This window comes from Fragaria vesca, linkage group LG4, assembly GCF_000184155.1.
Source record: "Fragaria vesca subsp. vesca linkage group LG4, FraVesHawaii_1.0, whole genome shotgun sequence".
NCBI lineage: Eukaryota > Viridiplantae > Streptophyta > Magnoliopsida > Rosales > Rosaceae > Fragaria > Fragaria vesca.
In genome coordinates this window covers 22,878,494-22,901,173 of record NC_020494.1, presented here as the reverse complement: position 1 = coordinate 22,901,173, position 22,680 = coordinate 22,878,494, and the positions used below count along the sequence as shown (strand labels likewise).

Below are 22,680 nucleotides of genomic sequence, written 5' to 3'. Positions count from 1 at the left end.
ATGTATAAAACAGTGAGGAGTAGGTTTGAGAAGAAAGACTCATTCCCGGTGCTGAAAGATGCTTTCAGAATCACTAAAGAGAATAGAGTTGTGTTCGTGGCTGCTCCTACATGTAATGTTCTTTTTAAATTGAAGTGAGTTTATGAAGAACATTACATATAGGAGCAGCCACGAACACAACTCTATTCTTTTTAGTGATTCTAAAAGCATCTTTCAGCACCGGGAATGAGTCTTTTTTCTCAAACCTACTCCTCACTGTCTTATACACTTGCCTAAAAACCGACAATGTCATCTCTCCAACGTCAGCGGCTCGCTCAGCTTTAAGTATCTCCTCGATTCACTACATCCAAGTGACAAACAACTTCGGAAAAAATAACGATTTGGCGGAAGGATTCTTAGAAGGAATAGGATCTACTATCTTCACAAGCTGAAGAAACTTCGGTAATGGCTTTAGAGCTCGGGCCGCCTCTAAAGCCTCCTCTCGGCTGGGAAAATGAATGAGGGTGGGCCCGCCGTGCCGTACCCTCAATGTTGTTATCGTACACATAGTAGGTGCGATTGAACTTTGGAACCAAAAACCTTCGAGGAACTGAAAAGCTGCAGCTTTGAGTCTGTAACACGATAACTCACTCCACAGAATCGCACTCTGCACAATCGTGGCGCTAGAAGTAGTAGGATTCACAGCAGGCGTTAGAGGATTCACGGCGGTAAGGGTAGTAGGATTCACGGCAAGGGTAGTAGGATTCACGGTCGGGGTAGAAGGATTCCCGGTCGCTGCTTTTGGTACCCACACAACCCTCTTTGAACTCGCCGGGGGGTTCCCACTCATCGTTGCACAGTGTGTTTCTCTCACACATCGATTTTTAGGTATGGTTTGAGAAATGACCAAGTTGTCCTTCTTTTAAGCGAGCTGTTTATTAGGGTTGGGCATGGTCCCAGACCGGCACCTAATTTCTTCAAGCCCGGACCGGCTACTATGCAGGCAGGCCAGCCTCTGCTGTAAAAGAAGTAGTAGGATTCACGGTAGCCTGTGCCAGATTGTTACTTTTTTCGGAGTTGTTTGTGACTTGGGCGGAGTGGATCGAGGAGATAAAGCTGAGCGAGCCGAATGGCATTGTCGGTTTTTTGACAAGTGTATAAGAAAATGAGGAGGTTTGAGAAGAAAAACTCATTCCCGGTGCTGAAAGATGTTTTCGGAATCACTAAAGAGAATAGAGTTGTGTTCGTGGCTACTCCTCCAGGTAATGTCCATGAACTTCCTCTGTATGTTTCAAATTCAATGAAACATTATTGGCAGCACTGCTGATAATAAACTGACTAAGCTGGGGGTGATAAGCAGCCTTAGTGTTATTCTATCTGGATTGATTAACACGTTGTATATGGTAGATATGTCCATGGTCAGTTTGATTCAGCTTATATTTTGAGCAAGGACATTTAGGTATCCTTCTATTGCTTTGGTCTGTTATGTATGTTTTGAGAAAAATTTCCTCTAAGCTGCAATTTCCTTTTAACCATCAAGTTACTGTTCTTACTTCTAACTACTGTTACACATTGGGTTCCAATATAAGTTTTTGGTTAAACATGTTTTAAAATGGTCTTCAGTAAAGATATCAAGGTTTTGGTTTTAAAACTCCTACCAGGCATTGTTTATGCAATGTTGCAATTGAATAAGGTGGACAGGCTCTGCGGGTGGAATCCTTGTCCAAATGCACCAATTGTCAACAAGGATGTGAAAGGATGTGAAATATCAGTCAATAAGAAAGTTGAGGAGATATCACTCAGTTCAAGGCGCAGGGGATCAATATGAAATTGAATTTGGATGAGAACAAAAGAATGAGGGATACACACAGCATTGTACCTATAAGTGCCAAGAGTGGTGAAGACATTCCTGATTTGTTGTCACTGATGGTCTATTGGTCTCAGAAATCCATGGCTGAGAAGTTTACTTACATCAATGAAGTGCGGTGTACATTGTTGGAGGTCAATTATGTTGAAGGTCTTGGGACAACATTTGATGTTATATTGGTTAATGGGACAACAATTGATGTTATATTGGTTAATGAGCTTTGTGTGAAGGGAAAGTATCAGCATCATAGTGAAATCAGAGCTGCACAGGCTATCAAGATCACATCACCACAGGGGTTTAAACATGCTATTGCTGGCACTGCTCTCTATGTCATAAGGCCTGATGTTGACTTGGAAGAAATCAAGGAAGCAGCTATGGAAGACATGATGAATTGTGTTCTAGTGAACGACAACATGAGTGGTGGTAACAGCAGTTCTGGAGACAAAGGTGTATGTGCACAAGCATCAGCTCAAGGCTCTTTGGAAGCAATGCTAGAGTTTCTGAAGGCTCAAGAAGTTGATATTCCGGTTCGTGAAGAAGGCCAATGTGATGCTTGAAAAGAAGATCTTGGCATTTGAGGTCAAAGTGACACCCGAGGCCCAGAAACTAGCAGATAAATTGGGTGTGAAGATTTTTGTTGGTGATATAATGCATGAGGTGATTGAGGCCTATATGAAAAACCTCAAGGATGAAAAGGAGAAGGAGCTAGCTGCTGTGGAGGAGGAAGCTTATCTTTCGACTTTTCTTTGTTGCTCTCATGCTTCTGGTATAATCATATATGAGCAACATCCTTCTGATTTTCTCACTGTTTTAATCTCTATTACTAGATGTAAATGAACTTTTTGTATGAAACTATGAATACTAATGTTTGTGTTTAAAATGTAGGGATGGGGCCAAATGCAATGGTTGCAGAAGCAGGAACTTGTGAGACTCTGAGTCACAAGTTCAAGGGAACTTGCTTGAGAGAGAGCAACTGTGGGTGAAGAAGGCCAGTGTGATGCTTGAAAAGAAGATCTTGGCATTTTTGTTGGTGATATAATTCATGAGGTGATTAAGGCCTATATGAAAAACCCCAAGGAGGAAAAGGAGAAGGAGTTAGCTGCTGCAGACAAGGAAGCTGTCTTTCCATGTAAGCTCAAGATTTTACCAAAAGGTGTTTTCCACAGGAAATATCCAATTATTGTGCGGGTTAAAGGTCTTCAAGGCATCAAGGTTGGGACTCCACTTTGTATTCTTCAGAGGGAGGACTTTGTGGTTATCGGACGCGTTGAGACGATTAAGAATAGAAATAGATGTGTTGATATGGCCAACAAGTGACTCGAACATCAAGAGCACCAACCCCAACCACAAAAATGTGGTAGGGACCCGACCAGTTCTGCGAATGTGCTCTGCTTGTTGCTCCGTTTTTGCAGCTTGCTGGTTTTTCTTGGCCTCCGCCGATGCCCGCTTTTCTTGAGCCTTATGCCTTGCAGCTGCTATTTTATTCATTAGCTTACTGTGTGCCCGTCCCCTTAACCTTTCAATTTCTACCTGGAAATAACGGCCGTCAGTTTCAATAAATCAAGAGACTCCATCGATTAGAAATTTGAGTTCACTAACAGGTCATTGAAGGAAGCTCGTTGAATAAAGTACCTCGACTTTCTGCATCTCTGCTTCTGATTTAGCTTTCTGATGATTCTCCCACGCTTGAATTTTCATCTCTTCACGTTTAAACCTGGACAATTACAGTTATCATTACAGCATGAATTGTAACATAGAACAACCAGAGCATAATGACTCTGATGAGCCAACAATCAAGTTACAATTGTAAGAGATGGAATTCATTTCATCCATCTTTTGACCTTACTGAAATTTACTTCTATAGTTAATATGTGCCTGAAATCCATCTCCTACCATTGCAACATTCCTCAGTCTTCAGAGTATTAGTATACTTTTAAAGCTTTAGCTATCTCTATCTATAGATATATAGACAGAGATTAAAACATTTAGTATTCTAGGGGTTTCAAAATGGAAATCAGTGAAGAAAACACAAAGGGCATGCATATACTAACCTAGCCAAATACTTGGCTTTCTCAGCCTCCTCCCATGCTGCTGCACGTGTCTCAATAATACTCCTAGCTAGTTGTTATGATGCTGCAGATTTTACTGATGTTGATGCATCTTTATCCTCTTCTTTGCTAGCCCAGGCAGCAATATTCGTCTTACCCAGCTGTGTCCCAAGAGCCATTATCTCTCGCCTAGTTTTCTCTTTCTCAGATAGCTCCTTGTTAGGATCTATGTGGTCAATAGATGGAGCATTGGGAGATGAAGCCTGCGCAGCTCTGGTGGGAGTAGATGGCCTTGAATTAGTTGGACTACGAATTGGTGTTGTTGCCCCCACTGGAATTCCAGTCCTGGAAGGTTCCTGGCTAGCAGTTGGTGTCATCTCTGTACCCATATCTCTCATGGACACAGACCTTGCTGTTGAAGGGGGAGGAATAAATGTCGTCGTCCCATGGAAGGCTCCAGAAGAATCCAGCCGGCTAAGGTTGAGTGCAAATATCATATGCCAGTTGTAGTGTTTTAGATATTGGAATAACAAGCAAAAATAAGTTTTAGTAATAATTTCAAGCACCTCAGCCACCCCAACTATTTTGTGGTATATTGGACTAATCTTGAATCAATACACATAATTTCAGTATCAATAGCCCCATTTTCTTAAGTCTCTTAGATATGTTGATGTGTGTTTCAAACCTAAGTGCAGGATAAATAACATCGTGCAGAAAAGGTTTCATCTTCTAACACAGTTGGTGTCAACATGTAAGCTACGTACCTACACCTTTCATTACTACCAGCAATGAAACTAATAACTATTCTCATGTTATTGCCAATCCACCACATTCTGACCATATTCCCCAATCTTTGTGTGCCCCTTTCTGCCTTCTGAAACTCTAAGATGGAAGAGGACACGGTACTCAAGGCCCAAACAACAAAAAAGGTAGGTACTTGCTGTTAAGCTCGGAGACCCTTCTGGCTCTCTCTTCAGCATGTGTCTCTCTCACCGGATTGGATCAACTATAACACCCACACCAGCAAATGTATTAAGGGCATCGCCTTCTTAGAATACTGGCTCTTCAAGTGTGACTTCTGCACTTCATCCAGCCGCGCAATGGACCAAGAGGGTCTTGCCACCATAAAACGTTCCACAAGACAAACTTTCAGCGAAAAAGGTTGGGGCAATATTGTCGTCTTCTTTGTCATGGATGCGGAGTATGAATTTGGACCAATGAACTTCAGTATGGTTGCTGACGTAGTCGCCCCCGTAGCTGACGAGGTCGTCTGCGTCGTCGTCGTCCTCCTCCTCCTCCATGGGGGTGTCGTCGACACAGACGGACCAAACAAGAGCCAATTTCAGTGCATCTCTCCGGACTTGCATCAGGTATGGGGAATAGATAGGCCATCCAGTTTCCGAGGGAAAGATGATGCCATCCTTTCGGAGTCCCCTGACTGGTTCGGGGAGCCATTCACAACGAAGAATATCATAAACATACAAAGCCGGACCAGAGTCCGGCACCATGGGACTGGGACTGTTAAGTCCAAAGTATATCAGAAACGAATTTCTCACCAGCACGGAGCGGCGGAACACCGACGGCTTAAAGGCCCATTTTGCAAAGATGGGGCCACTGGTAACGTCTTTGCTTATGTTCCAAGATTTATTTTCCATATTATAATAGCCCAAATGATCCGGTCTGTCGCTGTCCGATCGACTAGGCTTATACGTGAGTATAGTGGGCCCAGAAATAGCAAGCAATAATCTTGGCCAAAAATCAGAACGCAGGGGGTAAGCTTTCCCTACTTGGACGTCGTGGCAGCGGAAGCGGAACACCTGATCAGCCACCACCACAATCGAATTACCGTCTTCGGAAACCGCGGCCTCAATCGCACATTGGATATCTTCACCCCAATTACCGCATCTCTTCCAACAGAGGTCGTCCTGCAAGTCGATGTGGATAATTCCATTATCGACATCGATACCCTCCTCCCTCCTAACGGTACGGCCACCGATGAAGAATAAACGGGACTTGGAGGCGACGAAAGCGGCATAAAGGACATCATGAATTAAATGGGGAAGACGCAGACGTCTGACTCTATCTTGTTCACTTTTATCGATCCAGAGATCCTCCCCCAACTCATCATCTGGGGCTGTTTCTTGATCACCTATCTCCTCGATCACATACCACCGATGATGAGGGCCGGTCTGACGCCTTTCACCGGGCCTAGGAGCGTCAGGCTCAGAGTCGAGAAAGTGTAGGTAGATCGGCATATCCATCTCTCTCTGTTCTTGGTTGTGATGAACAAAGGAATTGAGGTTTGCTTTGGGGGATTGAGATGAGGTTAATAAGGATTGGTTTGGGATTGAGATGAGCCAGCCTTGTTTTGAGGTTTGATAAGATTGGGATGCGAGGTTGAAGCCAAGAGGGATCTAGGTTTTGGCTTATATATATCTTCCCGTCTTTTTTCTTTTTGTTGTTTGGGCCTTGAGGATATTTTGCTGTTTGGGCCTTGAGGATGTGAGGAAAGGAAGTAATAGGATATGTCTCAAAGTTTAGTATCTAGACGATGATATATTTTGAATTAATTACTGGTCACTCTATTAACTTTCATGCGCTCGACAGTTTACTCCATTAATTTTTAATTTCAATCGATTACTCCATTAACTATCCAATGTCACACAATTAGGTCCATCCGTTAAGTCGCCGTCCAAATCAGTGGTTAAGTTGTTGCCTAGCAGCGTCATACTCAAAGTTGACGAACTGTAGGTAGATCGGCATATCCATCTCTATCGTTGTGATGAACAAAGGAATTGAGGTTTGTTTTGGGATTGAGATAAGGTTGATAAGGATTGGTTTGGGATTGAGATGAAGTAAGAACTGGGGAGGCGTCCAATTTGCAGTGATGCAGAGTTTTGTTGAATTGTCAGGGTTCTCCTCGTTCGCTTATACAGAGAATAGGTTCGCGAATAACTTGCATATCAAGGCAAATATTCCGCTAGTAATTACCCAATAGAAAATAAATATATTTACTTAATTGAACCGCATGTATCGGTTCACGTATCATACTAGATACGAAGTTTAGGTAAAGGTATTTACCTCAATATATAATTCTTGAAGATCTTCTTGACGTGGATATCTTCAAATACAATTAAGGCAAGGAAACCTTAATTGATTAGATAGCACCGTGAGTCTTCTAAGCAATATAATTGCTCTTGAAAAGTTTTCTGGACGTGATCATTCCATGCATATACCAATAAGGAATGAATCCTCATAATAATATAATTGTATCTCTTGCATGCTTCTTGGCCGTAGATATATGTACTGCATCAACCCCAATTATACCACGATACCTTAATTGCAAAGGTAACAAATCTTGATCACTAGCATGCACACGTCAAGATCCCTTCCAAGGTCACTTTGCAGGCAAACAATTAATATATCATTAATTACCAAAATATTTGATAATCAACATTATACCGATAAGTAGCCCGGTTTGCCTCAAATATGCCTTAGATATTCGATCGTATCCACGACGAACCACATAAATGGTTTGATATGCTACAAATCTAGAGGGTGTAAATTTACTCTCAAACATATTGGTGTATGTAATTATGCGTTAGACTGCTGGAAGATCACTTATTTTTTTATTGTTTTTTATTTTTGGGAAGGAAAGATCATTTCTAGGCATCACCACCACTAGACCTCATCATTTGGCCCTTCGGCCCTAGCCCGCCATAAAACCCGCCCTACCCTCTAGGGCCGAAGCCCTACCCGGCCCTCCATTAGGGCGGGCCGGCCGTAGCCCTTCTCAAATAGGGTAGGGCAATGGTCAAACAAATGAAACCCGGCCCTACCCTACGGCCCTACCTTATTGAGCCCTTTAGGGTCAAACCCGGCCCGGCCCTAAAAGCCCGCCCTTTAAGCCCTAAAAAATTCTTATTTTTTCTATTGTTTTAATATGTCTATTATTTTTTTTAAATATAATACAACTAATCTTCTTTTTTGTAATTGATTTTCTAGCTTATTTCTTTGATTTTCTTTTGCTTCGTTGAATAACTATTGTATTTTGATGATTTAGATTTTCGAGAGATAATTCATGAGATATGAGTATAACCTCTTAGATTAATATTTATATATAGATGTCCGAAGTTAAATATAATGTATATGCATATGCATGTATGTTAAATAACAAAATAATGTGTATTACATATAAGTAATATAATCATTGAGGATTGAGTTAAATTGTAAGAAAAAGAAAAAAAAATGACTTAGCCCATCTCGGCCCTATTTAGCCTTATTTAAAGGGTCGGCCCTACCCGGCCCTTTTAACCCTAACGAAATGGGCCGCTAGGACGAATAAGGGCTTGCATATTCAAGCATCAGCCCTACCCTACCCGGCCCTAAATTTTGTTGACTTTGACCGAGCCCTACCTGACCCTACCCTAAGCCCTAAATTTTAGGGTAGGGTCGGCCCTAACCCAGCCCATGATGACCCCTAACCACCACCGTCTTCCACCACTCCTCCAAACTCCTCCAATATCCAATCATTTTGTTAATTCCATCCAATGATCACCTATTTTCAGGCCCTGTTTGTATGATAGGAAAAGATGGTATGAAAATGGAATTGGTTTCATTTTCCATTTTATTGTGTTGTTTGGTTGTAAACAAAGATTGGAAATTAAAAGAAACAAAAAATGAGATATGACTAGAAATTGACTCCCCCATAAAACCTGAATTGAATTACCTAGTGAGGGATGGTATTTTATTCCATTCCCACCGTCAAATGTAAATTACAGAAATTAGCTATCTAAAAAGTTTATATTCCCTTAAATAGATCACATATGCAATTAATAAAAGAGTATTATTAGAAATTAAATTTTCAATTTCATTATTATGACTTATTAAATATTGTGTAATAGGAATGTAAATGAATTACTAATTATTTAATTACAATATCAACCAAACAAAAATACCAAAACCTTTTCCATTTCCATTCCATATCAGTATGAAAAGAAAATAAATTATTTTTCTATCTTGAGATTCTTGCTAACCAAACGGGGCCTCATAGTTCATCAAAAACAAAAAGAAGTAAAAAGGAAGGTGAAACTGATTCATTACTGTAATAGTGACATTTTACCAACAAATTGGTTTTGCAACATTCTATAGAGGCATCAATCCTATCCAGCGGAGCAATTGGCCAAGCTGGTATTGCCACCGTAACAGATTCCAGAAGACAAGCATTCAGCGTAGAAGGTTGGGAGATTATTGTCTTGGTCTTCGATGCGGAGTATGAATTTGGTCCAATGAACTTCAGTCTGGTCGCTGACGGTGCCGTCGTCGTAGTCGGCCCCGTCCCTGGTCCAAACAAGAGCCAATTTCAGTACATCTCTCCGGACTTGCATCAGGTATGCGTACCTGATAGGCTGTTCAGTTTCCACGGAGGGAAGGACGTAGTCATCGTTTGGGAGACCCTGGACTGGTTTGGAGAGCCATTTACAACCCAGAATATCATAAACATACAAACCCGGACCACAGTCCGGCACCTTGGGAGGGGAACCCAAACGTTCAAAGTGTATCAGAAACGATTCTTTCACCAGCACGATGCGGTAGAGCGCCGACGGCTTAAAGCCCCAGCTTCTTGCAGGGATGGTGCCCGGAACGGATATGCTCTCTTCCCAATATTTATTTTCCAGATTATAGTAGCCGAAATGAGACGGTTCGTCTTCCATGCCCAAGAGCGGAGGCCTATACAGGAGCATCTTGGACCCAGACACAGCAAAACAGAATCTTGGCCAAAAATCAGCAGGCGGAGGGAGGGACATAATCTCCCCTTCTTCGACGTTGCGGCAGCCGAAGCGGAGCAACTGCAACCTATGCCTAGTTGATGCCAGCACATAAATTGAATCGCCGTTATCGCAAACCGCCACCCCACCCACAAATTTGAACTCTTGAGCCCCTTTATCGCATCTCTCCCAAGAGAGGTCGCTCCGTTGTAAGTCAATGTGGAGAATTCCATTGCCTTCATGGATACCCGGTCCATGGGTGGTATAGCCACCGACGAAGAATAAACGGGAGTTGGAGACGGCGAAAAAGGAATGATCGAGATCATAATTTAGATGGGGAAGACGCAGATGTCTGACTCTATCATGTACACTTTTAACGATCCAGTGTTCCTCCCCCAACTCATCATCTGCGGCCGTTTCTTGATCACCTCTCTCCTCGATCACATACCACCGATGCCGAAAGACGCTCCGACGCCTAGCAGCGTCATACTCAGAGTCGACGACAAACTGTAGGTAGATCGGCATATCCATCTCTATTGTTGTGATGAACAGAAGAATTGAGGTTTGTTTTGGGATTGAGATGAGGTTGATAAGGATTGGTTTGGGATTGAGATGAGATTAGACTTCTTATCGGGCTTGAAGATTGGGATGCGAGAGGTTGAAGTGAGGAAGGAGACGGAGTTCTGATCTAGGTTTTGGCTTATATCTTCCCGTCTTTTTTCTTTTTGCTGTTTGGGCCTTGAGGATGTTTTTCTGTTTGGGCTTGAAGGATGTTACAATTACTTGTGGGCTACATTACAAAAGTATGGGAGTAAATAGTGTGCACATGGTGGATCCTTGAGGTGATCTTAGATGATATCGTTTTGTGCATTGCTGTATGCATTGAATTGCTGGAAGATACTAGATTACTCATTACTAGATAGAATGATAGATGCAGGTACATTACTATGCTGTTAAACACTTGAATCCTAATACTCTTCTGTCGTCGTGATGAACAAAGGAATCGACTGGCTCTAAATCAGAGTTTTTTGGTTTCTACATGAAGGCTGGACATCCTACGGTGTTTGACCATGGACATACAATGCAATTCACAGAAAATCGACAAAAGGGTACAAAGTGACTCGAACATCAAGAGCACCAACCCCAACAACAAAATGTGGAAGGGACCTGGCCAGTTCTGCGAATGTGCTCTGCTTGTTGCTCCGTTTTTGCAGCTTGCTGGTTTTTCTTGGCCTCCGCTGCTGCTCGCTTTTCTTGAGCCTTATGCCTTGCAGCTGCTATTTTATTCATTAGCTTACTGTGTGCCCGTCCCCTTAACCTTTCGATTTCTACCTGGAAAATTCAGCTGTCAGTTTCAATAAACCAAGAGACTCCATCGATTAGAAATTTGAGTTCACTAACAGGTCATTGAAGGAAGCTCGTTGAATAAAGTACCTCGACTTTCCGCATCTCTGCTTCTGATTTCGCTTTCTGATGATTCTCCCACGCTTGAATTTTCATCTCTTCACGTTTAAACCTGGACAATTACAGTTATCATTACAGCATGAATTGTAACATAGAACAACCAGAGCATAATGACTTTGATGAGCCAACAATTAAGTTACAATTGTAAGAGATGGAATTCTTTTCATCTATCTTTTGACCTTACTGAAATTTACTTCTTTAGTATGTGCCTGAAATCCATCTCCTATCATTGCAACATTCCTCAGTCTTCAGAGTATTTGGAACTTCGGTAGAATAGTATACTTTTAAAGCTTTAGCTATCTCTATCTATAGATATATAGACAGATATTAATACATTTAGTATTCTAGGGGTATCAAAATGGAAATCAGTGAAGAAAACACAAAGGGCATGCATATACTAACCTAGCCAAATACTTGGCTTTCTCAGCCTCCTCCCATGCTGCTGCACGTGTCTCAATAATACTCCTAGCTAGTTGTTCTGATGCTGCAGATTTTACTGATGTTGATGCATCTTTATCCTCTTCTTTGCTAGCCCAGGCAGCAATATTCGTCTTACCCAGCTGTGTCCCAAGAGCCATTATCTCTCGCCTAGTTTTCTCTTTCTCAGACAGCTCCTTGTTAGGACCTATGTGATCAATAGATGGAGCATTGGGAGATGAAGCTTGTGCAGCTCTGGAGGGAGTAGACGGCCTTGAATTAGTTGGACTACGAATTGGTGTTGTTGCCCCCACTGGAGTTCCAGTCCTGGAAGGTTCCTGGCTAGCAATTGGTGTCATCTCTGTACCCATATCTCTCATGGACACAGACCTTGCTGTTGAAGGGGGAGGAATAAATGTCGTCGTCCCATGGAAGGCTCCAGAAGAATCCAGCCGGCTAAGATTGACTACAAATATCATATGCCAGATGTAGTGTTTTAGATATTGGAACAAGCAAAAATAAGTTTTAGTAATAATTCCAAGCACCTCAGCCACCCCAACTATTTTGTGGTATATTGGACTAATCCTGAATCAATACACATAATTTCAGTATCAATAACCCCATTTTCTTAAGTCTTCTTACATATGTTGATGTGTGTTTCAAACCTAAGTGCAGCATGAATAACATCGTGCAGAAAAGGTTTCATCTTCTAACACAGTTGGTGTCAACATATAAGCTACCTACACCTTTCATTACGACCAGCAATGAAACTAATAACTATTCTCACGTTATTGCCAATCCACCACATTCTGACCATAATCCTGATATATTTATTATTATCAGGCTTAGACAATCCTATATGGAAGCTTTTAAACTTATAAAGCAGCAATGAAATTTTGAGATGTCCAGGCCTCATATTCTTCATTGTTGTCCTCAAAGTCATCCATAACAACCATAAAGGACATGATGAGCATCCATTCTATCAAAGTTTACATACTCGTTCTTTTTTTATAAAACAGTAGTAACCAAACTTTGTCCCTACCAAAGTACTGATCCTTTTTTTTTTTTGAGATTGCGAAGTACTGATCCTTAACATATTCAATCATCAATAATTTCTAGTGGTAGTATTAAGTATTAACAACATTTCAGAACACATGATATAGTATATATCGGTAGATTGATTGCAGTGCTGAAAATCTTATTCTGTAGTGAATGATGTAGCCATGAAACAATAATCTTAACTGAACTAGACAAAAGAAGAAGATAAGGAAAACAGAAAGCACAATCTTACTTGCTGACTCTCCAACAGAATTTTCGATCATGAGCACAGGCTTGATGTAAGAATCGGCAATGGGGTAGGGCTCAGCCTCCCAGTTAACAAACTTCTGCCCCCCAGTTTCCATCTTAGTTTGATTTGTGTCAATCCGTTTGGTATCTGGCTCTTCAAAGTTAGCTACTTTTGAATCTGGAACTTCAACAACAACCTTTGTCGTCGGTTGGCGACTTCCATAACCTAGATTACCCGCCTTTCGTGATCCAACTCCTTGCCCACTCTTTGGCCTGCTCCAAGTTGGACTTGCTATCCACTTCTGAGCATCATCCCATTTGGATGGTGCTGGTTTGGAGAAAGGTGCAAGAGGCAGTCTTTGTGTGCCCCTTTCTGCCTTCTGAAACTCAAAGATGGAAGAGGACACAGTACTCATTGCATCATGTCCACTATCATAATCCAACGACGGGTGTTCTTGATTCCTAGCTCTGAAATTGCCTAATGCATTATCCTTCAAGCTGCGGTCACTCATCATCTCTGAGCCTGATGAATCAACAGCAGTTGAAGTCGAGCATTCAGGATGAACACTCACAACATCTACGTCTTTGCAGTTATCAGCACCACCTGCAACATTAGAATTAGTCAAACATCCCAACTCTTATGTCTTGTGTTAGTTTGCATTAATCTTATCTGCCAAATAAAGTATAAAGAGTGAATCTTTTGCAGCACCCAATTGCCAAATGACATAGTTTCACATTTGCTATAGTAGTACAAGTACAATTAAGATGTGAACTTTAACTGCTATCTTCTAGGATTCAAAAATTGAAAGGAAAAATAACATACCATTCCCTTCAAATTCAGAAGCTTGAGATCTCAAATTGAAAGTAGATTCAGAATCTCCCTGCTCCTTCCTCTTCTTCTCTACCCCAAGTAGCATAGTCCTCAACTTCCCAGGTGAAAATCCCCCACCACCACCAACCTGCACTTCCAAAATTCACATCAAAAACCACACTCTTCCAACTGGGTATCTGAGTTTATACCCAAAAACCCAACAGAAAGACACAAACTTTGAGCCAAATATGTGGGTCTCCTGAAATTGACAGATCAAAAAAGGTTGTGTCTTTCACACAGTTGAAGTGAGGAAAAGAGACAAGCTTTGAAAGCGATGCTTCGTTTTGTAATTTTCTCTTAACATACTACACATTTGGACTCAACATGAAGTAAAAACATGAATGAAATGAAGCACATTATGTGAAAGAAGAAGAAGCAAAAGGCACCTGAGGCTTTTGGATCCTTTCGTAATCCATAGACTTGGTAGGTGATAGCATCTGGGTTTTTCTTCTTCTTCTTGGTGATTTAGACTTCAGAAAGCTACAAACTTTGGCGTGCACATCATGCCATGCTTAGATGAGTGGTGGAATTTCACTCAATCTCTGTCAATCTCAGTCATGCGTGAATGAGTTACTGAGTTTTTCCCATTCTGAGCTTTCACCTAGTCAGTGTGGTACACCCAACACAGTGACCAGAGTCAGGTCTCTCTCTCTCTTTGTTTTAGCTTGACAGACAAAAAGGAATAGGACCCAGACGCAGAAACGAGCAGCTTGCTTTATATTATGGCTGGCATTCATAATAGGGTAATGCCTCCCACTTATTCAGAGACCACAACTCATCGGATCCCTTATTTTCTGCATCAATTTAGGGTATGGGCTGAGGACTCTCACAGTGATCCCAATGCTTCTTCTGTGTTCTATACCTTGCTTTTAGCTGTGACATTATTGCTATGAAAATGATTCATAGTCTGTAAATTGTAACATATGAAAGGTCATTATGCTAGAAAAACAAATTGAGGGGCTCTTGATTTGGTGGTTCCACTGAATACAAAAACATTCTTTTTAGATCAAAAGGGACTTGATGAAACGATAATGACTTGATGAGTAGGAGACCCACATTCATAGATCATTTGATCCTTTAATTGCTCTTTTGACCATTCAAACCCATCAATTCTTGATTAGTTTATGCATGTTACACCCAAACATGGTCCTAAACCAATATTAAATAGTTGGAAAAAGGCCCCATAAACCCTGATTATCTACTTCATATACTTCTGCTCCCATACTGCCCAATTTTGCACATGACTAGCAGTAGATCTGCACATTCAGGCCAAATAACACAATAGGGTTACAGCCATATTGGACCCATGCTTAAGGGTGTAAATCAGTCGAGTCGTGACGAATACCGATAAGTTCATGCTCGGCTCATTTTGTTTTTGTCGAGTTTGAACCCGTTAAATCTTCAATTTTATAACTATGTAAGACCTATTGCTCAACCTATTACTCGTGAGGTGTTCTTGGTCCAGTGAATATCGTTTTTCTAGCCGTATACATCATGTTCAGACCTATATTGCACGGATACTCCATACCCCTGGAGTGTTAAAATGTCCAACACTCGGACACGCCGACACGGCGCCCGACATGGCAAAATACGTGTCCGACACATCATGTGATGTGTCCGAAAAAAATTGACTTTTCGGACACATCTCGGACACGTTAACCGGCCCCGACAAGGCATTGCGACACGTCACGTTAACGATTTAGACTTAAAAATAAAAAAATAAAAAAATTTGGATGAATTATGGATATGATAATTATATTAGTTAATCTTCTTGTTTATTAGGTGCTACTGTGCTAGAGATTGTCATGTTTGAAAACAAGCTACTGCTCAAGTCTGTTTTTATTTAATGTTATGTTTTAGGTGTTAGAGGTCTGCTGCTTTTAATGTTATTAGTTATGCACTTGACTTATTTATTATGGTTATGAAATAGATTGAATTTAGAACTTTATTTGGTAATGTAATGAACTTATTTCATATATTAGTATATTTTTTATTTCTTAAAAATACATAAATATATAATTTTGTTTGCCGTGTCAGAAACTCAGTTTTTGAGTCGTGCCGTATCACCATGTCGTGTCGCCGTGTCCGTGTCCGTGTCCGTGTCCATGCAACTTAGGTTCAGACAGATAAACCGAGAGTTTCTCTATCGAAATAGTGTGATTTGTAAAAAACTAAAAACCGTAGTGTAAATTTTACTCTCCATATTTAACTTTTATTTACCATTACAAACAGAAAGGATGAGGAGCGGACGTCCGCACTCGGCTTAAAGTGCGGACGTCCGTCCGTTCTCCACCCTCCGGCGGCGGCGACGGCGCGCCTCCACCCCAGAAGACTCCAGCAGCGTCCCCGACCACTTTTCCTCCCCAACGAGTCCGTTTTTTTCCAGTTTTCCAACGAGATCGACTTTGTTTGAAGTTTTAGGTGATCTCACCGGAAAACTAGAAAAGAATGGACTCGCCGGGGAGGGAAAGTGGTCGGGGACGCTGCTGGAGTCTTCTGGGGTGGAGGAGCGCTGTCGTCGGCGTCGGAGGGTGGAGAACGGATGGACGTCCGCACTTTAAGCCGAGTGCATACGTCCACTTCACATCCGGACTGCCATTACAAATTTACAAGTACTTTATAAAAAATAATAAATAAATAAATTTACAAGTATAATTCGAAGATAATAAATGCCAACGAGGTTTGGCTCAGTTGGCAATGGCGGGTTTGTGGTGGAGACCCCATCCAAGTTCAATCCCCGCTATCCTCGTTGGTTCGCGATATGTAAAGGTGTGACAGGTACGTGTCCACTGTCAGTCTTTCAGGGTTGAGGTTGTAGGTTTGCCTTGTCAACCTTCAAGGTTGAGATTGTAGGTTTGCCCTGATGATGGTGGTGTAGCGTAACCAAACTCTCACATAAATTTTTTCCCTGACAATAATGGTGTAAGAGCATCTCCAACAGCTTCCCCAAAATTTCTCTAAAATGGGGAAGCAAAAACTAAAATCTCCAAAAAAATTATGATCAAAATTATGATCAACAGCTTCTCCATTTTGGAGATTTCGGCATTTAATACAACAATAAAATATAATATATCATCATTAATTATAACAAAAAAAATTATATATTACATTATAACAATAAACTACCCAATAAAATATTTTATTGTTATCTTAAATTCATTGGAGCATGTGAAGAATTTAATTTTAGGGAAGGAATGTTTTGCTGCAAATTTGGGGAATGAAGGCTTCTTTTTCTTCTTCATCCCCATTTTGGGGAATGAGATAGGGAAGCTGTTGGACCTAAAAACAGTTTTATATTCTCCAAAATTGAGAAGTTTAAGAAAATAGGGAAGCTGTTAGAGATGCTGTAACGTAACTAAGCTCTCATCTAAATTTTTTGTAAAATAATAATAATAATAATAATAAATAAATGCCGCTAGCAAGTTCGAGTGTCGAGTGTGCAGGTCCCTATTACAGAATGGACACGTGTAACGCAAGAGTAGAGACACAAGTCTTATGGATAAGGGCCATAGTCATAATTGATTTTATAATCAAGCCCATTAATGCCTAAACTCAGCCCAAACAATACCTTCCCTCTCTCTCTTTCGGGCTCCCCCTACTTTGCCGGCCAACTTGGAATTCCCCCAAAAAAAAAATTAAATAAATAACAGAAACAACAAAAGAAGGAAGGAAGCTTTGGATTTTGATTGTTTCTTTCTTTCTTCTCGCGGTTTCCAAATCCCCAAATCTCAATCCACAAATTCACAGCAATCCGATTCCCCAATTGATTAATGCGAAGAGTAGTGATTACGTCAGCATAGATATTTCCGCGGCGGAGGATTGTGATGGCGCGAGGCGGCGGCGTAGTGGAGTCGGCGGCGGCGGTGATAGCTTACAATCTCAAAGAGTCGTCGAGCTGGTGGCACGACATCAATGCCTCGACGCTTTGGCAGGATCGTATCTTCCACGGCCTCGCCGTCCTCTATGGCCTCGTCGCCGTCGTTGCTGTGGTGAGCAATCCTTCATATATATTCTCGGTGTTTTTATCTATTTAATTGATTTTGTTTTACGTCGTAAATTTGATTTGTTATGTGTTGTGTGGCTTGGAAAATTGGTAGGTTCAATTGGTTAGGATACAAGTGCGGGTGCCGGAGTACGGCTGGACCACGCAGAAGGTCTTCCACTTTCTCAATTTCGTTGTGAATGCAGGTTTGTAGGTTTTCAAGTTTTCGGTTTTCGGTTTGCGATTTTGTGGTTCTGATAATGACTCATTATTGCTGTTTGGTGCGAGAAGTTACTGATGCGTTTCTGTTGTTTTTGCTGTTGTAGTGAGAGCAGCAGTGTTCATTTTCCGCCGGCAAGTACAGAGGCTACATCCAAAGGTTGGAATTTTGGTATAATTGGTGTCATTTCCGTGTGTTTAAGTGGTGTTAGTGACTGCTAATGTGGAGATTGTGTGGCTTTTGGTTGGTAGATTGTGCAACATGTGTTGCTTGATATGCCGAGCCTGGCTTTCTTCACGACTTACGCGCTTTTGGTTCTGTTCTGGGCGGAAATCTACTATCAGGTTATATTTCATCTGAAGCGGTGTATTCTTTTTAACTATGGTTAGGAATATGGAGCTTTATGAGGCTGACGTTTTCATTGCACAGGCGCGTGCTGTTTCTACGGATGGACTGAGGCCGAGCTTCTTTACTATCAATGCTGCTGTTTATGTAGTTCAGGTGAAATATTCTGCTCCACTCAAAATGGTGTTTTTGACGTTCTTCTTGGAAGCCAGTCATGTTCCCCTGAAAGCGAAACTACAACCTCCTAATGTGCAGCCTTTTGATTCTTTCTTCATTTCTCTTAATACTCGATTGTTTCTCTTGATGCCAGTTTCTTTTATTTCCATGTATTGAATTTGTTGATCATGTGGCTGCTATTTTTGCAAAACATAAGAGAGATTAGGTATTGAATCAAGTGGAATGATCGTTAAATAAATACATACATGAGGAAACCAATTGTGGTGTTTACTAAAGGAGAATGACATGTCACATATCACTTCCTCATGAATAGGTTCTTAAACCTTTGCTGATGCGAATTAATGTTAGATACAGATGTAGATGTGACCAAATGTCAACTGTCTATTCAATGGGGTCAGCAGAAAATAGGCTTGTAGAATGATGAATTAGCATATCATACTAAATTTGGCAAGTGAATATTATTTGGACCGGAGTGGCAGGTTAAGATTTCATAGTTTGTTTATGCTTTGGCCGGAAGCACCCAGGGGATATAGCGAATTTGTATATTGGATATTATAAGGGGAGGACTACCAACAGGTAATGGGTCAATGATTTTGTTAGGTGTCACAGTTGTCTATTCAAGCTTTCACTAGAGTTGACTGCAAGCACCCAACGTGTAACAAGTTCTTATAAATGTTTTCATGAAACGTATGAGTTGATGGTTTTGTAAGGTGTCATGTTGGATGGAACAATCTACATCATTTTTTTTTATCAATGGGCCTGTGTGTGTTGACACTATTATCTTTAGTGCATCGAGGGACTTAATAAATGGGAATTTGGATCCAGCATTGATCAGGTTTCTTTCCTTTTCATCATGTAAGTATATGGGTAAAGTAAGAGAGTAACTGAAAAGGGAAACGTCTCATTTCTTTGTTTCTATATTAGTCTCCTTTCATTTTCATGTGTTATACTGTTACAATTGCATGAGAACGGCTTTTGTGGGCACGTGAACGCTGTTGACCTTTTCTCAAGGTTCTTTTAATTGACCGATGAAAAATGTGTCTACACATTAAAATTATGTTTCACTTGACCTCAGTTGTTTTGGAATATTGAGAGTTCATCTAAAACTCATGGTGTGTCTCTCTTTTCTCTTTACTGAAAGTTGCATAAGAAGCTCATTAAGATTCAAGTTTTTTTATGGATGTGCTTGTTTATATTCGCAGTAATACTGATATCAGTATAATCTTTTTTGGTATGTTTAACTTCTGCAGATAACTATGTGGTTTATATTATGGTGGAAGCCTGTCCCAGTCGTGGTCATCTTATCTAAAGTGTTCTTTGCAGGTATTTACTCACTACCAAATATGATTTGTAAGGCTTTGAAGTGTATCTTCATGATCTGTTATCTTAATACATATTTCTGCAGGTGTCTCTTTATTTGCAGCCCTTGGATTTCTTCTGTATGGTGGAAGGTATATGCTCTGCATTGCCGCTTTTTTTCTTTTGAAATGATATAAAATAATGCATGTACACAGCGTGTGCGTCTGTATATAGTTTGCATTTTCTAATATATGAAATATGTATACCTGCAAAGCTATCTTAAATGAAAAGGAAAAAGAATCGAAGAAGAGTACAAATTGGGATTCACTTGGATCACTTGAGCTTAGATCTTGGTCCAATTCGTATCATTTCTGATTCTAAATTGCCAATATCTAAGCCATGGAAAGTGTGGACTAACAGCACGATTAGTACGTTTCTGTAATGGTTGTCATCTTGTAATTTGTTATGTTATCTGGTCTACCCTTTCATGGGCTCTGTCTCCAGGCTTTGGATAGATGTACCTTTCTTCATCATCCAGAGCATGAATAATGACACTCATGGTTGTTGGTTTAAAAAAAAAATGAAAGAAACAAAGCTTGTATTGTGTGCTTTTTGCTTTCATCAACTTTCCCAAGCACTGCTGATACTGATAAAACCAGCACAGCAATAGGCAGTACCCCTACTATTATCCCTGGAATCCCTTCCATGGATGAGGCTCCGCTTCCAAATAAATTTAACAGCATATTTATAGAAAAAAAATGTTGGAGAGAAGTTCTTAGTGCTTGCATTGCTGAATTTAATAAAAGCATTAAGTTAGTATAAATCAATTGAAAATTGATATGAACCAATAGTCACGTGACTATTAGCTTTTGGGTAAGGTCACTACCTATATAGTTCTTTTCAGACACACACACACACACAAAAGTCAATGCAAGCCATTGCTCTTTTGGTTTCAAATGCTATTTTGAAGAGTGATATTGTGGTAAAAGATTGTGTAGATACTTGCTTTTATGAGTAAGTGGCCGTTGCCAAAAAGAAAAGGGAAAGTGACTTCTGGTTTTGTAATTTGACTATGGTTGTCTATGATTCATGGAAGTGATAAATTGGCAATGCTTCACCCAGGGTGGTTGACCCTTGAGGTATGTGGTGGTTTCCTAGGGATCCCAAACTCTCTGACTTGCTAGGGCCTTATAATTAGTCCAATCATAAGCAGTCATCTTGGCAGAAAAAGAACATTATGTTCAATTAACATAGACTTTCCACTAAAGTCACTTGGCGGTGGCTATACCGAAGAAGGCCATTTAATATTTTTAACCTAGACTATCCAATAAAGTACATGTGTGTGTTGACATGACACTTACATTTTCCAATCCCTCTGTTGCAGGCTCTTTTTGATGTTGCAGAGATTTCCTGTGGAGTCAAAAGGAAGACGTAAGAAGCTGCAGGAGGTAACTGCTATCTTTTCTTTTCTTCTATTGGACCTGGTAGTGTTCATGATATTTAGGTGTACATATGTTCTAATTGCTGCCTATTTGGCTTTGACAGGTTGGCTACGTGACAACCATATGTTTTACCTGTTTCCTCATCAGATGCGTAATGGTGAGTGAAATTTTTGGAGTCCATGGATAGTACTCCTTGAACTTGATGTTTTTAAGCATGTTTAGGTTTTAAACCATCAAAACTGAGCAATCCAAATTCTTTTTGCATCCATATACCTTGCTGTCAGTGCCAGCAGATGTATATAAACAAATAAGTTATTTGGGAATGTTGCTCCAATTGTCCATGCTAATATTGATTTCGATCAATTAGAGCTGATTGAAGCCCGAACTGAATTGTTTCATCTGGTTCATGAGCTCCTCACTTAAGCTTTGTGGTTCTAACTCTTGTGCTACAGATGTGCTTATGTGCATTTGACAAGGCAGCGGACCTTGATGTTTTGAATCACCCAGTTCTAAACTTGATATATTACTTGGTAAGGATTTGGCTTAGAGTTGTTTTTGGTTAGAATAGCTTTTTTGGTCCATTATGCTTTAGCTTAATTGGTGTTTGAATTTAATCTTTAATTTGTTTTTCTGCTTTCTTTGTAGTTGGTGGAGATATTGCCTTCTTCTTTGGTTCTTTTCATTTTAAGAAAGTTGCCTCCAAAGCGTGGGATCACACAGTATCATCCTATCCGCTGATGGTATGATAAAAGCAAAAGCAACCAAGGTGAGGCAGTTACGAATATATCGACTTTGAGATACTTATCTACCGAGGACAATGAAAATCATGAAGGGACGACGCGAAGTTGGCCATTCTGTGCTTGCGGAGGAATTGTTGTGTTGGGAAGTTTTGTTCTCAGCAGGGGTGGTGGATATGTTAAAAAGAATCAACCTTTTAATTGTTGCGTATATGTTAGTATCATGGTCTTTTTATTTTGGATGTCTTCAAATCATACTACTGGTGCTTTGATGTTTAAACAGCGTCTTTAACTAGGTGCCTCCATGAAAAGTGGACCCAAAAAAGTGTGGTAAATCGATATGCTGAAATCATAAATAAGGACCGATTCATGTATGTTGGTATAGAAGTGAATGGTAACATCTCTATTGTTGCCACTGCTCTCACGACATCCTGGTGTTCTTCATTTTTTTACTTGTCGGAATAGAGAAGGCAATGTATCCTGTGTTTTGTGGTGTTGGAATCTATTATATCCAAGGCTATTCTTACTCTGTGTGTGTGTGTGTGTGTGGTGCTGTGTTGGGGGATTGGGATGTAGATTTCCACTATGATCTGTGCAAATTTGTGCAAATCCTAGCAAATGGAAATCCAGGAAGAAGTATGCGCAAGAAAGAGGAAGCATACCGTGTGTTGAGGACATGATGCTTCTTTCTATTCATGGAAGGAAGAACAATCTTTAAGGCCTATCCGCAACGCCTCCCGGATTCGCACCTGAAAATCTCTGGTGATATCTTGTTGA

General features: G+C 40.6%; 3 protein-coding genes and 1 pseudogene across 4 annotated transcripts; 2 read left to right on the top strand and 2 right to left on the bottom strand.

Annotated features, from left to right (window-relative positions):
• The first annotated feature begins 1,643 nt into the window (after positions 1–1,643).
• LOC101303322 (eukaryotic translation initiation factor 5B-like) lies at positions 1,644–3,652 on the top strand. The gene is made up of 2 exons (XM_004297731.1): positions 1,644–2,612; positions 2,732–3,652. Exon 1 carries the CDS (start codon positions 1,804–1,806, stop codon positions 2,401–2,403), a length of 600 nt encoding a protein of 199 aa, XP_004297779.1. The 5' UTR covers positions 1,644–1,803; the 3' UTR covers positions 2,404–2,612; positions 2,732–3,652.
• On the bottom strand, positions 2,557–4,391 carry LOC101296954 (annotated as a pseudogene). The gene is made up of 3 exons (XR_184598.1): positions 3,898–4,391; positions 3,479–3,560; positions 2,557–3,376 (listed from the first exon to the last, which is right to left on the bottom strand). The product of XR_184598.1 is annotated as an uncharacterized LOC101296954 (transcript).
• Positions 4,392–10,541: 6,150 nt separating this feature from the next.
• LOC101302745 lies at positions 10,542–21,108 on the bottom strand. The gene is made up of 7 exons (XM_004297729.1): positions 21,086–21,108; positions 14,088–14,608; positions 13,654–13,789; positions 12,835–13,434; positions 11,529–12,009; positions 11,097–11,178; positions 10,542–10,994 (listed from the first exon to the last, which is right to left on the bottom strand). The coding sequence occupies exons 2-7, from the start codon at positions 14,136–14,138 to the stop codon at positions 10,791–10,793; spliced, it is 1,554 nt and encodes a 517-aa protein (XP_004297777.1). The 5' UTR covers positions 14,139–14,608; positions 21,086–21,108; the 3' UTR covers positions 10,542–10,790.
• On the top strand, positions 17,354–22,659 carry LOC101303030. The gene is made up of 11 exons (XM_004297730.1): positions 17,354–17,690; positions 17,799–17,889; positions 18,010–18,062; positions 18,155–18,247; positions 18,333–18,404; positions 19,676–19,748; positions 19,831–19,876; positions 21,109–21,172; positions 21,270–21,323; positions 21,619–21,696; positions 21,812–22,659. The coding sequence occupies exons 1-11, from the start codon at positions 17,526–17,528 to the stop codon at positions 21,902–21,904; spliced, it is 882 nt and encodes a 293-aa protein (XP_004297778.1). The 5' UTR covers positions 17,354–17,525; the 3' UTR covers positions 21,905–22,659.
• Positions 22,660–22,680: the final 21 nt, after the last annotated feature.

Excerpts from the sequence above, each read along its gene's own strand:
- LOC101302745 (XM_004297729.1), bottom strand. The coding sequence starts at position 14,138 with ATGCTATCACCTACCAAGTCTATGGATTACGAAAGGATCCAAAAGCCT. Across the intron at positions 13,790-14,087 it reads AAAGGATCCAAAAGCCTCAG|GTTGGTGGTGGTGGGGGATT; the intron begins GTGCCTTTTGCT and ends TTGGAAGTGCAG. Across the intron at positions 13,435-13,653 it reads TTCTGAATTTGAAGGGAATG|GTGGTGCTGATAACTGCAAA; the intron begins GTATGTTATTTT and ends CTAATGTTGCAG.
- LOC101303030 (XM_004297730.1), top strand. The coding sequence starts at position 17,526 with ATGGCGCGAGGCGGCGGCGTAGTGGAGTCGGCGGCGGCGGTGATAGCT. Across the intron at positions 17,890-18,009 it reads CAATTTCGTTGTGAATGCAG|TGAGAGCAGCAGTGTTCATT; the intron begins GTTTGTAGGTTT and ends TTGCTGTTGTAG. Across the intron at positions 18,063-18,154 it reads TACAGAGGCTACATCCAAAG|ATTGTGCAACATGTGTTGCT; the intron begins GTTGGAATTTTG and ends TTTGGTTGGTAG.
- LOC101303322 (XM_004297731.1), top strand. The coding sequence starts at position 1,804 with ATGAAATTGAATTTGGATGAGAACAAAAGAATGAGGGATACACACAGC.